The 17,828-nt window shown below is 32.3% G+C and overlaps 1 protein-coding gene across 2 annotated transcripts in view; it reads left to right on the top strand.

Annotated features, from left to right (window-relative positions):
* The first annotated feature begins 373 nt into the window (after positions 1 to 373).
* The window catches only part of LOC127946668 (mitochondrial inner membrane protease subunit 2-like), a 59,664-nt gene continuing 42,209 nt past the window's right edge, over positions 374 to 17,828 (top strand). For both annotated transcript variants that reach the window (XM_052543374.1, XM_052543376.1), the window contains exons 1-2: positions 374 to 505; positions 2,120 to 2,223. In XM_052543374.1, the coding sequence (XP_052399334.1) occupies positions 374 to 505; positions 2,120 to 2,223 (236 nt within the window). The remainder of the gene's footprint in view (positions 506 to 2,119; positions 2,224 to 17,828) is intronic.

Here is a 17,828-nt window from a genome sequence, read left to right as displayed (position 1 = left end):
CTTGAGGGCTGTTTTGGGTACAAGCAGATAGGTGCAATTAATAAATAATTTATTAAAATGGCTGCTTTCTGAGTGATTTCTTGTTTTTTTAACCTCACTATTCCCTTACAGTTTGAGTCGAAACAAGATGGTTCATGATCAGATGCACAAAGTTAAGTTTGGTTGTCTGGTCTTCTTTTGATAATTTTGTTCTCTTTCTAAGTTTCGATCATCCAGCATATCCTTGAAACATGCCTTATTGCTGTGGAAAGAACACTTCTCAATACTTAGACATCCATATTTTGTTGAATGTTTGAATTAATTCTTCATAAGATGTTACCAGACTCTGAAAAAAAAAGTTTAATATGCCTAGCTCAACTCTTTGAACAAGCCAATGGCACAGACGGGCTTCGGACGAAAATACTTCAAAGCTTTTGTTAGTGGCTTCTTTGTAGCCGTGCCGGTGACAGTGACTGTTTTAGACCGTCTTGCCGACGTGGCCCGCGTGGAAGGTGCCTCAATGCAGGTGGGATGTCTTTTATACACTTTAGCAAACTTCGTAATGTTGTTGTTTTGATGAATCTGGTTTAGTTTTGCTGAAAGTTAGCAAAGAATATAACTAACATAAAATCTTTTGGAAATTCGGTTGATATTTAAAACATGTCTAAATATGTTGAACATTTTTATTTGATTTTTTTTTTTCAGTTTACTGAAAAATTACAGTAATATTTTAACATTTTAATTTAAAATGAGGCAGAATAATAATACTCTTAAATGTGTAGGTATTTAAAAATATATTTGAAAGAATGTTATACTGGGAATGATGCAGATTCATAAAAATCACAGAAATTAATCAAACTTATTTTAATCATCACATTTAAAACATCTGTCAAATTTAAAACATCTGTCTACTTATAAAAAGTGTTGGGTAACTAAAATAAAGTCTATAAAAATAGGGCAGGATGTACTGTTTTTGAAGGAATTTTTCCATATTTATTTTAACAGATGTTTTAAATGTGATGATTAAAATAGTAAGTTTGATTAATGTATTAAGTTTTATGTGTAGTTTAACAGCAGATTATTAAAATTAATAGCCAAATAGAAAGCACCTTAAAAATCACCATATTCAAAATTTTGCTTGATTTTTGTATTACAAAAAAAATTGCAAATATATTGCAGGTATTAAATATATTTCACAGCCTTAAAAAAAAACAAGAAAATAGTTTTTACATTAACAAGCTCTATATAAATATTAATAAACTTTTACGTATGTTAGGACTTTGCATTTCGACTTAATCAAACCAAATTTGCCCAACATTGCACTAATAGCAAGCACTAAGACCCTGATGAAAGACACCTCTAATAATGAGAGAAAACTGTCTGAATACACCACGCTCATTTCCTCGCCAAACAGAAGTAATGGTTCATTATGTACCTAATGAACACTAACTAACCAAAACGGTGTTGATGTTTTCCTGTTGGACTCTTGGTTTCTAGTGCTATGTATTTGCTAATGGCTTTTCCCACTTCACCCATGGCCTTTGAATCCAAATAAGTAAGTCCACTGACAATGCTGAAAGCTGACACTAATGCAGAATGAGAAAATGTGTCTGAATAAAAAAGATAGAGCGCCCAGCTGTGACAGATAAATTCTCTAGGCGGGATATTTATTTTAAAAGGACAGATAAGAGATATTTCTGTCAATTATCCCAGCAAGTGTGAAATGGCTCATCGAGATCTCCCCTAATGATTCAGTGGAGGCCCGTGTATCAAGTCAGTTGACGACTTGCATGCTTGAGAAGGTTCGTCACACACAAGTTGTTTGATACACCACCACAAACGAGTTAAGAGCAAAACAAATAGTAAAAAAAAAACCTGTTTTGAAGTTAACTTTTAGATGTTATTTTTACCCTTAGGATGCCATCTGTCAAAAGGCTGAATGAAGAACAGAGACTCGAAATTAAAGCAGAGTTGCTGAGTTAATTCTTAGAGCTGGCTTGGGAAGTTTGTGTGGTATTGAGGATTAAAGCAATAAATCATAGACCAAAAAGAAAAACTGATAAAACCTAAAAGTCTTCTCTAAATTGTCCTGAATCTAAAATTTATGAACCGTTTTGACTGTGGATTGAATCTTTCCCAGCCGTCCTTAAACCCCGATGGAGAGTCGTCACCTGATGTTGTGCTGCTCAACCGCTGGAGTGTGAGGAACTATCAAGTACAGCGAGGGGACATCGTGTCAGTTTTGTGAGTAGCCACATTTAAGCCGTATTTTGTGTTCGAGGTGCTCCGTGACATTTCACTGTGGGAGTGATGCTTGTCGTGTCTGGTTAGAGTAAACACCTTTTTTTTCCCTCTGTTGTTTTTTTTTTTCGTATTGATTGTAGTTGTGGTATGGTGTAAAGTAGGGATGATATACTGTACATCAGTACAGTTAATGATCCAGTATTACAGATTATTTTAATTTATTAGTATCAGGTGACGTGGCCATCATCTAAAATCACTTACAATTTTAAGCCTAGAAACCTTTAAAAACACTTAATTTAATAGCTTTGTTAAATGTACTGTAATCTTTAGCAAGTCAAAATAAATATCCATTCATCATAGTGTACTTTGTAACATTGTGAGGCCAAAGTTCACTGGTAGCATTTAAAATGACTGATTTTAAGTGTTTTGTTTTTATTTATTTAGACAAAAAATAATTTAACGGTAATCGCCCATGACAATAATTATTAGCTTATGGATACTGGCCTGAATTTTAATATTGGTGAAAGTGAAATGTCGATTATACTAGGATTTTAGTGATTAAATTCGAGTCTTTAAATTATTTTGGTCTTTAAATGTTATTCTAATGTTTTTATATCTTCACCTTTAATGATGCTAATAATTTAATAACTCCACTTTATCACTTACCCTCATGTCGTTTCAAACCTGTAAAAGCTTTGTTGGTCTTCAGAACAAAATGTAAGATATTTTGGATGAAAACTGGGAGGTTTGTGACTGTCCCATTGACTGCCAAGTAAATTACACTGTCAAGGTCCAGAAAAGTATGAAAAGCATCATCAGAATAGTCCATCTGCCATCAGTGATTCAACTGTAATGTTATGAAGCAACGAGAATACTTTTTGTACATTAAGAAAACAAAAATAATGACTTTATTCAACAATTCCTCTCCTCTGTGTCTCTCCACATAACCGTAGAGCCACTGTAGTTCTGACGATGTCTTTCTGTCACGTTCGGTGATACAGGAAACACGGAGAGAGAACCAATTGCAGGTATGGTTTTTATTCAGGGGTAATCCAAAAGGGGTAAACAGTCCAGGCAGGGTCAAAACCAGAATATCCAATAAACATGAACAGACAAAAGACGAGGCAGGATAAAGACTACAGATTATCATCACACATAAGACAAGGACTCCGTGACACAGACTCAGACAGACCGGGTATAAATACACAGAAGGATGATGAGGGAACTGGAGACAGGTGGGGAACAATCAATTAACTCAACAAGGAGGAAGGTGACCAAATAAGGGAACAGGAAGTGATAAGGTGACAGACACCGTGGGAAAGGAGGACACCTAGTGGAAACCCAGGGAACACAACCCAGACACTGTGACACTTTCATACTTGTCTGGACCTTGACAGTGTAACTTACTTGGCAGTATATGGGACAGTCACAAGCCTCCCGGTTTTCATCCAAAATATCTTAAATTGTGTTCTGAAGACGAACAAGGCTTTTACAGGTCTGGAACGACATGAGGATAAGTGATTAATGACAAAATATTCATTTTGGGGTGGAGTATCCCTTTAAACTTAATGTTTACCAAATCTCAAAATGGATTAATATTGTATATTATAATATTGTATATTTATATGTATATTTTACTTTGTTACTAATAATGTAATAACAATGTTCAGTATAATCTTCACTCTTCTCAAAATAAACAATTGTTATATGTACTCAAAGTTATAATATTATTAAATATTTTGTTTTAACATCAAAATAATTATTCACTTATTGTATTGACCGAAATTGGAAAATTAGTGCATTTCTAGCATAAACTTTTAATGTTTGCACCTCAGCTCTGGTGAAATAATTGAAAATGGACTAAAATGTCTGAAAAGTTAGACTACTAGCTGAAGACGGGTATGATGTTTGTGTGACAGAACCTGAACAGCTGAGCTTGCAGACCTCTCATGGGTGTCCTCACATGCACTCAGATTTTCCAAAAGCGAAAAATTCATTAATTCGGGAAATTGCCACTGAAATGTTTTCCATCCAGAGACATCTTTGGAGCTCAAAATTGCTAATTGGACCGTTTTGGTCTCCTTGACCTTAAACCCAGATGCCCTGAGTACACTAACTCAAGGGGAATCCAACTCAGGATAATGAACCCACTCTGTTTTAAGGGTTACTGGTATTGCAAGTAGTTGGCATGGACTCAATCGTATGATATACTTTAATGTGCTGCTCAACACCAAGAGCCTTTTGACATAGGCCCTGCGGAGGCCATCATCTTGACTCTAGTTAGGCAACTCCTCTTCACTTTTATCTATGGTCTGTATTTTGAAGCACTAGGGGAAAATAATTTATTTCATCCAACTACTTGATCAAACACTCACCCTGCTGTTTTCTTTGACTTTGAATGTTTGATAGACCAGTGACCAGTAAATGGGTTCAGCGCTGTTAGCTGTTCAAATAAGGTTTTAATGCTGAGAAACTCAGGGGCTTGTGTATGATTATAAGTGCCACCACAGGATGTTTTATCGCATCTAAAATATTACTCTGTTGGCCTGTATCCTGATCAGAGGGTTTAACATTGAATTAATGAAGTAGAAACATTTATACAATCATTATCAGTTAATAAATTATTAAATGTATGTCTTTTGTCCCTCTAGTGGTGAACGAATGAAGCAAAAATAATGACTGTTCTCAAGAAGGTTTTCAGAACACTGCCTCAGTCTGTGATTGGTTGGATAGAACGGTCGACACTTCACAAACTTCATAAACTCCACCAGTAATAAACAGTGTTTTGTCACTACCACAGCATTGTTACACCACTCTTTGTGATGTACACTCATAAGCCACCTCCGCTAGTCTTACCAGAAAGTGCTGTATCTCTGTCCACTCTGTAGCAGGCAGGTCTGTGCAGCTGAATAGCATGAGATTTTGTCATTTAGCCATGTTTCAGTGAAAACAAACACAGAACAATCCCTTGTCTCATGCTGTGTAGACCGACTGAGTTGAATTACTTCAGTTTATTTTCCAGAGAGCTAACGTTTGAGAGCATGAGTGACAGAATCGCTGGTCTAGTGGGGTTAGCCCTTAGCCTAGCTTGAAATCCATTAAACCTATGTGATTTCAGCCTTGAGAAGTCTATTTTTAATGATACTTTAGTGGTGCTTTTCTGTCCTTTCTTGTTCTGTAGGTAAAGAAGCTGCATGAATACTGCAAAATGTCTCCTTTTTTGTTTCACAAGGGGGGAAAAGTTTGAACAACTTGATGGTGAGTATATATTGACAGAATGTTTCATTTTGAGTGAGCTGTCTCTTTTTAGGTTTTTATATTTCGTAACCATATATATAAACATATTTAGATCACATGACCATTTAAATTGGCACAAAGCAGTCTAAATCAGATCAGGAATCAAATCAGACATTTCTGAGTGCAATTCACTGAGTTTGTTCATGCAGCTCCAAGAGTTTTGTTTTCTTCTGGCTATTTGGATCAAAAGCAGATATATTTGGGATTCATTTTTTAATGTTGTCTGAGGAAGTCTCTGAGCCCACAGATAATATCTTATTTAGAGAACATTCCTCATCTTTAGACAGCAGTCGATGGGGAAGAGCTTCTGTCAGGGTGTTTTACACACACAGAAAACGTTTTGTCATGCTTTCGGTGTAAACTGACAAACTTCATGATTTTATGAATTGCCATTTGTAAATTACCACTTCCTTAGAGCAATCTGAGAGCTAGTTCTTCAACAATTATCTTGTCAAAAGTCAGGTCTCTGCATCTGTGACTAGGGCGAAGCATTGGTGCAAAATGTAGAGTGCCAAAAAATTTTGTCCTTTTGAAAATGTTCAAATGTTTTACATATAACCACAGGTCGCAAAAGAAATGTATTAGATAAAAACAGTTGTCTGAATGGGAGCATTGATAGAGGACAAAAAGAGCAAATAAATGTCCATTGATTCACAGCATGCCTGTCAACTTTCCCACTCTTTTCCGAGTCATTTTGAAGTGTGCTGGGTAGAAAATGGGCTCTCATCGGGCTGGACTGTAATTAGCCATCTACATGGAAACCAGTTCAGTTCATGGGTCCTCAGAGAGGTTTCATAGAACCCAGCTCACATTCAGGAAATTTTGCATTCAGCTCAGGTTTTGAGGTTTCTGAGGTGATTTTAGTACCAGCATGCTTCTGCTTTCATAGACAACCGACTTGGTTGTTAATGTGGTGGCCAGAAACCCAAGATGGAGGCAAACTCATTGTTATATAAGCGAGCTGAAGGCGGGGTGGGTTTCTTTAGTCTACAATCCTGGTTTTTGTTTTGTTTTATTTCTTCAAGCCCTAAAAAGCAAAAAAAAAAAAAAAAAAAAAAAACTTTAGAAAAGGACATTGAAGATTTTGTGAGGGAGGTTTGGGCCAGTTGACAGAACTGCCACATGCTAAATCTGACAAATGTTATATTTATGCTTTTTGCAGTTTTAAAAATATGATACAATTATTATTATTATTATTATTATTATTATTATTATTATTATTATTATTAATAACACATTATGGCAAAAAATTTAACCCATGGGTTTGATAAAATACGAGTGATAAAATATTTAATTAAAACAATTTTAAATGCATATATTTCATAATTATTCATTTAATAATTCATTTAACTTTCATGTGTTAATTAGATGTTTTATAATTTTAATAATAATAATACAATTTATTATTATTATGATTATTATTATTATTATTATCATTAAAAACAACAACAACAATTGGAAACATTGAACAAGTGTTGCTATTATCGTTGTGTAAATATGTTTGGCAATTGAATAAAAATAATAATTATAGAGAAAGAGAAAGAGAGAGAAATTAAATTAACTGTATAATTATTTTTATTATTATTTTTGTTATTAATTATCTATTAATGTATTAATGGTACAATAATAATAACAACAGCACCCTAAAAGCAGTTTAATACCTTTTAACATTAATTAGCTTTGTGTTAATAAAATCTTATATTTCGATGATGATAATAATGATGATGATATTGATAATGATAATAATTTAAAATATACAACAAAATGTTACATTTTTGCTTTCAGTTTTGCCCAATTTAACCAGCATAAATAAGTTCACAAAAAAAAAAAAATATATATATATATATATATATATATATATATATATATATATACCTGTTTTTCATAAACCTTATATGTGGCCCATGGCCCATATTACATTTCTATAATTTTGTCTTTATTTACATCCATGGCCACACCACAAGTCTGCAGTATTGTACTCAGCATGAGGTTTAATATTATTCTTGTGCTGTGTGTATTGCTCAGCCCAGAGAAACTTAATTTTGTGGCATAAAGATTGGGATCATTTATTGCCCTCCAGTTTTTAGATGCTTTGGCTCATCATTGCTTCACCAGACACACTATCTGTGAGGCTATTTGTGCTGGTAAATCAGGCTTCAGATGGAAACAGTCACAGCAGAGCGGTTAGAAATGATCATTTTGAAGAAATTTAAACAAGTGGAAATTCCTTTAAAGGGGTCATATGATGCTGCTAAAAAAGAACATTATTTTGTGTATTTGGTATAATGCAATGTGTTTATGCGGTTTATTAAGGTTAAAAGTCTTTGCAACTTTACAGATCTTCTTTATGCACCAAGAGCTTGAAACACTCCAGAGAGAAAGTAAACATTTCAACGGCATCATATGACCCCTTTAAATAACTTGAAAACATTTCTAATGCAGTGAGATCTTATAAATATTTAGAAAGGTGATCACCGTTATTGTAATTTTTCTCCTTTTAGTCTGAACCGCAAGATGAACCTTCCCCTTTTGGCCAGAAAATGAAATTATCTGTGGAGGAATCACTCACAGATGTTTAATTTGCAGAAGCTCGAGGCAAGTGCTCGCTATTCATCCAGGGAACTCATTTTCTCCTCCGATCGGCCCCACCAATTAAATCTGAGGTCCACCGTCCATCATCCTTAGCAGTAAAAGCTTTGGGTTCACTTGTAAAAGATGACTTATTCCATTTGTTAGTTAGTTTTGCGTGTCAGATTTTATGGTTCTCTTTGTCTGTTAAATCTGCAGTGCATGAAGGGAATACGAAAAAAAATCAAGGAATGTCTGCTTGCAACCAACAGTACAGCAACTCAACCTCCAGCAATTTAGAAACAAACTATGTTGTTCTTCCAAGTTCACTTAGCTGGAAGCACTTGTGTCCATTTAAAAATGTACAAATGTTTTTTTAATATATATATTTTACATGTATATTATATTATATATTATGAATTTTGTATTTTCTATTATATTAGATATTATATTATTCAATACAATGTAAATACCAAAATCCAATACTATTTTGTCTGCATAAATAACAAACAAATGACTTGAATATGATACACTAATTTAAAAAAAATTGTTAAATTTTTATATAGGTTAAAAACTATTTAATGAAATTTTATGAGTCTAAATCAACTCAATGTTTTAATTCGACTGACTAGTAATTATCTAAAGCATGTTGCTGTGGAGACAGTCTGCCTCTGCAGCTGTTTTTACATTGAACTGCTTCGCTTAACAATACAGAGACTTCTGCAGTGCCCTATTTAATGTGGTTTTTTATATCATTTTTAATCTCAACTGAAAACTACATTAGCCACACTCATGTGAATATATCTATAGTTGTTAGTGGTCTGTCATCATGCCTTTTGGATATTTGGTTTGTGATTGGAGCAGATATCTCTTTGGACAAACATCAGAGAGGCTTCCCTGGCACTCACCGCCTGTACGTTCCGTCCTGTAAAATGAATTAGCGCTGGCATTGTATGTTCCCCTCATCTCCTACATGAACTGTGCTCTGCCCACATCCGTGCAAGATGGTAGTCCCTTGACATATTCAGGACATGATAAAGCTGGAAGATCTGGATGTAGCAGAGGGGAAATTTGTCTTAAAGATGTCAAGGGGTATCAAACAGTTTATTCTTAATACCATTTTCTGTCTGATTTGATACAAATATATTACATTGCATTTAAATTATTATGTATTACATATTCTTTTTAAATTGATTTTAAGTTTATAGTTTATTATGTATAATTATATTATAGTACATTACTTTATATTGTTGTAAACTATAAATATATAGAAATATAACATTTCAATTCCAGACATTTGTTTTAATTTAGTTAAAATAATTTATATACTGCCTAATATACTTATATTAGATTTGTTTTCTATTAAATAAAGTTAGATTAAAATATAATTGAATGTAATTTTGATTATTGGTAATTGGTAATTATTGGTAATTTTGAAAAAAAAACTTAGAAAAATCAATTTTTAATCCATTTTAGTATATTTATTTATTTACGTTGATATTTAAGTTTAGCTTAATATTCATTGTTGTATTCGATTTTTAATAATTAAACTTAGAATAAAATGTAACAATGTAATTTTAATTATATAGATTGAAAATGTACTTTTAAAATTCTATTTAGTATTTTTTCTTTATTTTGACATTTAAATTTTTATCAATATTAGTATTTATATTAATCTTTTAATTATAGAATTTAGATTAAAATGTAATTGAATGTAATGTTTGTAAATAATTAAATAAAATAAAACTTAAGTTTTTATATAGATAGATTTTTTATATTTAGGTTTTATTTTATTTATTATCATTAGATTTTTAATAATACGATTTGGATAATAAAGTAATTGAATGTAATTTTAATTAAAGTTAAATTTTGTTCTGTTTTTTAGATCGAAAAATAATATTTTTATTCTATCAAATATTTTGTATTTATTTGACTAAATATTTATTCTTATTAGAGTTTCAAGAATCTAATTTAGATTAAAAAGAAAGTGAATGTAAACTGAAAGTTGTTCAATTTTTGATGATATTTAAAACTTTTATTAAGTTGCAGAATATGAACATCCTAGGTTATTTTAAGATTTGTTCAGCTTTGTAAGGATTTCACCTTTTTGTTTTTCTGCCAAATCATTTGTGAAAGTATTTCTCCAGTCACATTTGCTTTGGAACACACAAACAGCCGTGTCATCACAATGCAGCACAGCTGGCGCCATCGCAGCAACATTTCTGTCCCTCAGCATTTAGAGAAGACTCATTTCAGTCAGGTCACACCAATTCACTCCGGTCCAGCTGTTTGCACTCCTCTGTTCACTTTATTATCAGTATCAGGAGTGTTACAATTCATTTCCCCAATGGCGGCTGGTATTATATTCCCTGTCACACTCGGGAGGTCAGCGATTTAGAGGAGCCATGCTAATGAGCGCGAGGGAGACGGGGAGCTGGCCGTGGCAGATTAAGACAATGTGTCAACATGCTAAGCTTCTAATAAGAAAGATATTCTTTAGGGGAATCACCGGCTGGTCTTAGACGTCCACAATAGAGGTTAAGGCCAAGAGATAGTGGGGATTTTAATACATTAATTTCCGTGCTTTTCAGAACTTTTGGTTTGGAAAATTTGGGACGTTTAGAGACAGTTCATATCTTCATAAGCTAATCCAAAGAGAGAAGAACATGGCTCGATATTAAGGATGGTGCAGGGTCTTCCCCCGTCGCACAATCAGTGATCACACATGTGTTCTTCTGATGCCTTACAACATAAACATTTTTACTTGTTGGGTATTGAACATTTTTGTTATGAATTATTTTCATGCATTTATAGTCACAGTAACATCATCCAACAGGACACCATTTACAAACAAATCAGTATCGCTTCCACTGATCACATTTCAGTACATTCATATATATATATATATATTAGGGCTGGTAATTTAACGTGTTAATTAGATTAATTAATTATGGAGAAAAATAATGCTTTAAAATTATTAATGTTATTTTTGTTATAATTAATGTTATTAATATCACACGAGCTGTAGGCTAAGTTCATTAAGAAGTTAATATTGTGTTATTTTAGACACAGTGTTGTCTGTTTTGCTCAATTTTGCCAACCAAAATATAAAGACTAATCAGAACAGAACATCTCACCCACAGCGGCATTACATTTTTTAATCCATGTTTTGAATTAATTGGGTGAACCATTTTGTGCATTGAAACATTGGCCATAGTCGCGATGGATTTGAAGTAGCACTGCACAGAGTGATCAAAGGTACCGCAAAGGATATCAAAGTACCGCGAGAGTGATTCAAAAGCACAAGAGTTGTCTGTTCTCTAAGCTCTTGCGGTTCTTTTGATGTCACACATTGATCTGTCTGATGGTAATCCACTTCAAGTCAAACAAGCCTAATGATTCAATAAACCATTCATAAAGAACCATTTACTTCTCTCCTGAATGAATCAGCCATTTGAACGAATCAAACGAATGAATAAATGACTCAATGACTTAATCATTAAGACATTTACCACAACCTACTGGAAGTTTTAGTTTATTATTTAGAATATCATTTCATTAAATAAATAATTGAATATTTTCAAAGTAATAATAATAAAATTAATAAAATAAATTATTAAAGTTTTAGTTCACCCAACTAAAAATAACAATTCTGTCATCATTTACTGATATTGGTCCAAAAGACTATATGTAATAAATGTTATCAAACAAAATATTTCTGTTTGATGCTTTGCACAACAATGACTTTAAATGATCTTTTCAGAGTAATTTTTCCAAATTTGATGTGTGATGTTAATCACCACATCATGTAATTAATTAGATTAAAAATTATAATCACTTACCAGCCCTAATATAAATATATATAAATATATATGTGTGTGTGAGTGATAAAATCACTTATCATGATAATGATAAAATATTTATATTATTTTTGTAATGCATTTAAAATGTTGATTAATACACACACAATATTGACAGGCTATATGTATAAAATTACCTACTACAGACTTTCTATCTGTGTGAGTTTGCACCCTCTTCTTTTGTCATTACCTCACATCCATCTCCGGAAAAAAAAAAAAAAAAACACTCTCCTACCCAGAGACTCGGATAAAGATTGATGTTTCTTTTACTTCCAAAGACATTTTTCTCTGCACTCAAATATAGCTTAGAGCCTTTTTTTCAATCCTGCCCTGACTGAAAAGAATGTGTGTATGAGAGAGAGATGAACTCCACAACACTCAAGCCATCTTGAGAATGCAGAATGCTCTCTTGCAGTCTAGACCCTATATTTATAAACTGTTATTATCTGACACACACCTGTGGGCTCTGGCTTTCATTATGTCTAGAGGTGGTCTCTGCTTAGGGTAATGCCAGTGGCAGGTGTCATTTCTCAGTGTCAGTGATTCCAGCTTTGCCTCATGAGGCTCCACACTAAAGATGTGTTGTGTCAGTTGCTCATGGAGCTCTTGTTGTTTGCAGTGGTGAAGCCCACAGAATCCACCTGCTCCATTATGCAATCATGACCACGATCGAATCCACAAGTGTCACTGAACGTTTAGCCAACTTGCCATCCTAATTTGGATACCTGAAGCAGTGACAATGGCACCCCAGGCCGAGTTAACCTATTTCCATATTTAACTCAAGTCCAACTTTGGAAAGCAAAATGAGCGATCATGCTTCTTTGCAGAGAGGATGGTTTCATCATCGTTCTTATGGCAGTGGGGTCCACATTTTTGCATTGCAAAAGCCATATAAATAAATACTTTTTCTGTGCATTGATACATATATACATTTTTATATTATATTAATGATATCATATTTTATGATATGTATATTATTATTTAACATTTATTTTTATTGTATATGTAATATATTAATTATATGAAAAATTTAAATTATAAACAAATATGTGTAGATAATATAAATGTAACTTAAATATAATTGAATGTAATTAATTTATATATAATATAATAAAAATTATATTTTATTAAGTAAATTACATTTGTATTATTTAAATATTTATATTATATTATTTAACGTGTGGTTTATTGTCATTTAGTTTTATTTTGTATTATTATTATAAAATACAAACAAATATTAAATATTAATTATATTTATAATATTTAATAATTTTTATATAAGATAATATAATACATTACATTTAAGTGATTATTATATATTATATCATATCATATATTATATCATATTAAATTATATTATTATTTAATTTAAGCCTGAAAATGAGTAGAGATTTTTAAAAAAAATACATTTCAAATTAATAAAAAATATTTCAGATTCTGCCATAATTGCAGTTTTATTTTCAGCTCCAATTCATTACATTTTATGTTAAATGTAATAGAAATGTAATATAATTTGCAATGAAAATAAAAATCTAAAAATAAATAAAAAAGAAGAGTTTGCGTGTGTTTAAGGACCCCCCCCCCCCCCTCAAATCCGTTTCACCTTTCCGTGAAAACTGAATCCGTAGAATTGTGCTGCTCATCTCCACATGTGGTGTTTGGACTTTCTAATGTATCATTAGTGGTGTATTTGTCAAGCACGAGTGCATCTATACGGTCTGTTCCCCTCCACATTCAGCGGTCTCTGACTCTCATGTTGTTGCTAGGGTAACCTGTTGAGGGAAGGCAGGAACATCCACACTTGATTGCGATCACTTCCTAATTTCTAGTCAATATGCAAAACGTTTTTAATGATGGGTAATTTATTTATTGCCTTTTTTCATTTGCTGGGACTCAAAACTTCTTCGTCTGCAATGGAATTATCTCAAAATGGTTATTACTTTGTATGCGCTGAATTTAATTAGTGCATTATCTTTGTGGACATAAAGTCTCTTAATTGCGTTTTAGATTAAATTAATGTTGCATACTGCCTCAGGTTCTTGTTTTTGGAGTGAAAAGCCAGTGCTCAGGCTTCTCTGCCGCATTACCTCTTTTTCGACTTGCCAAAAGATTTGCTGAGTGCTGAATCGCTCCTTCTCTTGGTTTGATGTAGGTTATATAATAGTGCAGTTGTAATATGTGCTATGTTTTGGAATACTATATGAGCTTCAAAAGCAACAGTGCATCTGTCCTAAAAATTTTGATATATTTGACATCATTTTACACACACACACACACACACACACACACACACACACACACACACACACACACACACATACACACACACACACACACACACACACATAATTTAACTCATTATATAATAGTATATATATATTTATAAAATTTAATTATTTACATTTATATAACATAAAGTATTAACATTTTAAACGTAATTAGGATTATTTATTTATGAACATAATTCATATTAATAGATAAGTAATATCTTGGATGACTGACAAGTGAACTCTGTGAAATTGATCAATTATATTAATTTAATCATAAAAGTTTGATAATTTGATACATTTGAAAAGTCAAAACTATCATTTATAACAAACTTTAGTCACCATATCATTTTTTGTTTTTCTTATTGAATAATATAATATAGTATTACAATTTAATAACATTATTTTAATATTATAAATGGAGATCCATGCATGACCTCCATTTATAGTAATAAAATGGTGTTATATATACTGTATAACATATATAGCAGTAAGTTATTTATAACAAAATATTATTTGATATGAAAGTTGATATAAATTATACATAACATTTTAAAATGTTTTAGAATTATTTAGAGTATTTATTTATTTATCAAATAGAATTAATATTATGTTCATTTATATACATTTATAACACAAACATGATACATTTTATAACACACACAGAATAAATTATATAACATTTTAAAATGTATTTAAAAGTATTTATTTATAATATTAATAAAATATAATTAATACTTTTAAATTAATTAATACCAAGTTACAACTGACAAGTGAAACTGATACATTCTATTCATTTCTTTACAAAAATGTAATCATTTGATACAGTTATTATATCATTAAGTAAAGGTGTTTTTAAAAATGATTGTAATATACAGTAGTATGTATCGTTACTTCTCAACTGAGAAGATGTGTTTACTCTTCTACGACGTTGCCAGCTTATATTTGACCTTCAACACAATCACCGTTTCATACACATCCAACCCAGCCTCCCTCGGTAATTTACTAATTGATTTACGCTCGTTCATCCGTTCCTTTTTCCAAAGAAGTCTGCTGTTCAGGCCAGCTGCTGGAGGCCGAGGTGAAATATGGGCTAACGTGACTTTGACTAATAGCTTGGAGGAAGAAAGATGGCCCCGGCGCTCCTGACTCTGCAGATCTCCTGGAGGTCAGTTCTGGAATGGGGCTGATTAGAAACTTTCCGACTGTAAACCAGTTATAGCGTATTCCTGAAGAGGGCAGAATGGTCCAGAAACATTACTGTAATAAGCTCAATAATAGTTAACGCCACAAGGCCAAAGAAGGCATCCGCTCTGACGGCCTTAGCGCATTATAGGTTATTGGAAAAAGACTCTTAATGTATTTTTTTGTAATTAAATCTCCAGTTTCATCTCAGAAATCGATATGAAGGGCTGTCATAAACCACAGCTATTGAGCAGGACGCGGATTGCAAACCTCTGAAACTTAATGTCGGAGAGTAAGCGCTGTGCCATATAATGGATTAATAAGCATTAGTGTTAAGACCAAGACATTTCCAGGCTCTGCCTACCGCTGTTTGCAAGAGGTTTTTAATGAAATTGCATAAACATTAAAATTAGTAGACCTTTATATTTTATACAAGTTAGCAGTGGTGGCACTTGTAAACTGGATTTTACTCAAAAGGTCAATTTACTTTTTCATAGCTCAGGGTGTGAAATACAGCGGGGGAAAAATGATTTATTTGTTGCCAAAACCTTATTAACGTTTTTAAGGCTAATGCAAACGTTTTTTTTACTAATGCCCATACATAGGTTTTTTTGTGTGCAAATGATGTGAATGATACATAAAACCACGTGACCTGTTGAGAAGAAGTGTGCTTAACACGTCCAATTAATAAGACTTACGATTTTCCAGTGAAAAAAAAAAAAATTCAAAAAAATTCCATAGACTTACATCCAGGGAGAGAATTGAGCCGTATCTAGGGAATAAGCAGCCACCTAGCAACCATCTAGCAATGCGCCATATATAAAAATTCTGGCCATCGTTAAGCACTTAATTATGCTCATCAAAAATTCATGATATTAAAATTCTGTATTGTTTTATCTAAAGAGATTAAAAATTATGTTATGGCGATAACATGGACAATAATACAATTATTTTTTTTTTTTCACCAATAAATGAATACATTGATTTTTTTTTTTTTGTGTAAATAAAAATAAATATTTAATATTATGGCTGATAGTCTGACAAATGGATATTATTAAGATTCTATATATTTATTTATTTATTTTTGCCTATAACTTGGCACATGAATTATATTAAAGCTCTCTACTATTTTTTTACATAATTTATTAAATAAAAAAAATGCTATTGTTGAGAACCAACAAATGGATGACATTAAAATTATATACAACATGTTTGTAAATAAAAAAAAGATTAAAAAAAAGACTTCAAATAGAAGATTAAAAGCTAAAATCAGACATGTGAATGATTATGTGCCATGAAAAATGGATATTATGTTTGAGATTTGCAAAAAAAAACTCAAATTGAAATAAAAGTAAATATCTTGGCTGTAAACCACTGATTCGCTTCTGCTTCATTAGTCTTTTGTGGTTCTCAGTAATATGCTACTGGGAAGGCAGCAAAGCATTATAACTCCATTAAAGCATGCATTGTACATCATCCAGTCTTTTGTGTGCACGCTGCAAATGGTGATGAATGTTATCCAGACTGCAGTGTAGTGTGACAGGAACAGAAATCGTCAGTGGTAACTGTTATCTCTTCGCACTCCAGCACATGCAGTGTTATATTTAAGCACACGTGCCTCCTCAGTGCTTTATTTTATGCCGTCTTATTTGGCCCCACTGCTGAGAGTTCATCAGGGCCAGACAGCGGGAGCTGAGAGGAATATTGCTCTCAGGCAGAATGTTGTAGAGACATCTCTGTTGGGGGGTGACATGTGTCATATGCTTTCTGATTATGTACGGGGGCAGGAGTTTGTACTCAATCAATTTTTCCCGCTGCCTTTGAATCTGTTAGTCAAATATAAATGTCATGGGGTCCTTAAGCCACTGTTGTGGTGTTCTTTTTAAATGCATTTAAAGGAATATTCCAGATTCAGTGCAAGCTAAGTTCATTCAACACGACTTGTGACATAATGTTGATTAGCATAAAATACATTTCCACTTGTCATTCAGGTTCTTTAAAAAAGAAAGACTGAGTTTACAGTGAGGACCTGGCAGTGGATGGGAATGGTGCCAGTGCTTAAACATTACTCACTTTTTATAGTTAACTAAAATTAAAACCATAATAAAAAAGTGTTACTTGAAATAAACCTTAGCTGAAATAAAATTAAAAATTAAAAACTTTAAACATAAAATACTCACTTTTTCAATAATAAAACCGGGGTCATCAAAGTTGACTAAATCTAAAACCATACAGAAATGTTACTTGTAATAAAATCAACATTAACTGAAATAAAAGAAAATATTAAAAACGTCAAATCTAATTTGAATGTAGTTTAACTATTACTAAAGTAAGTCAAACAGAAATAAAAATGAATCAAAATGGAAAAGAATCAAAAATACAAATACTAAAAATGACCAAAACATAAAATTACAAAAATGTTAACTAT

The sequence above is a fragment of the Carassius gibelio genome, chromosome A25 (assembly GCF_023724105.1).
Source record: "Carassius gibelio isolate Cgi1373 ecotype wild population from Czech Republic chromosome A25, carGib1.2-hapl.c, whole genome shotgun sequence".
Taxonomy (NCBI): Eukaryota; Metazoa; Chordata; class Actinopteri; order Cypriniformes; family Cyprinidae; genus Carassius; species Carassius gibelio.
The sequence above is the reverse complement of the archived record's forward strand: the minus strand, read 5'-3'. Positions and strand labels throughout refer to the sequence as shown.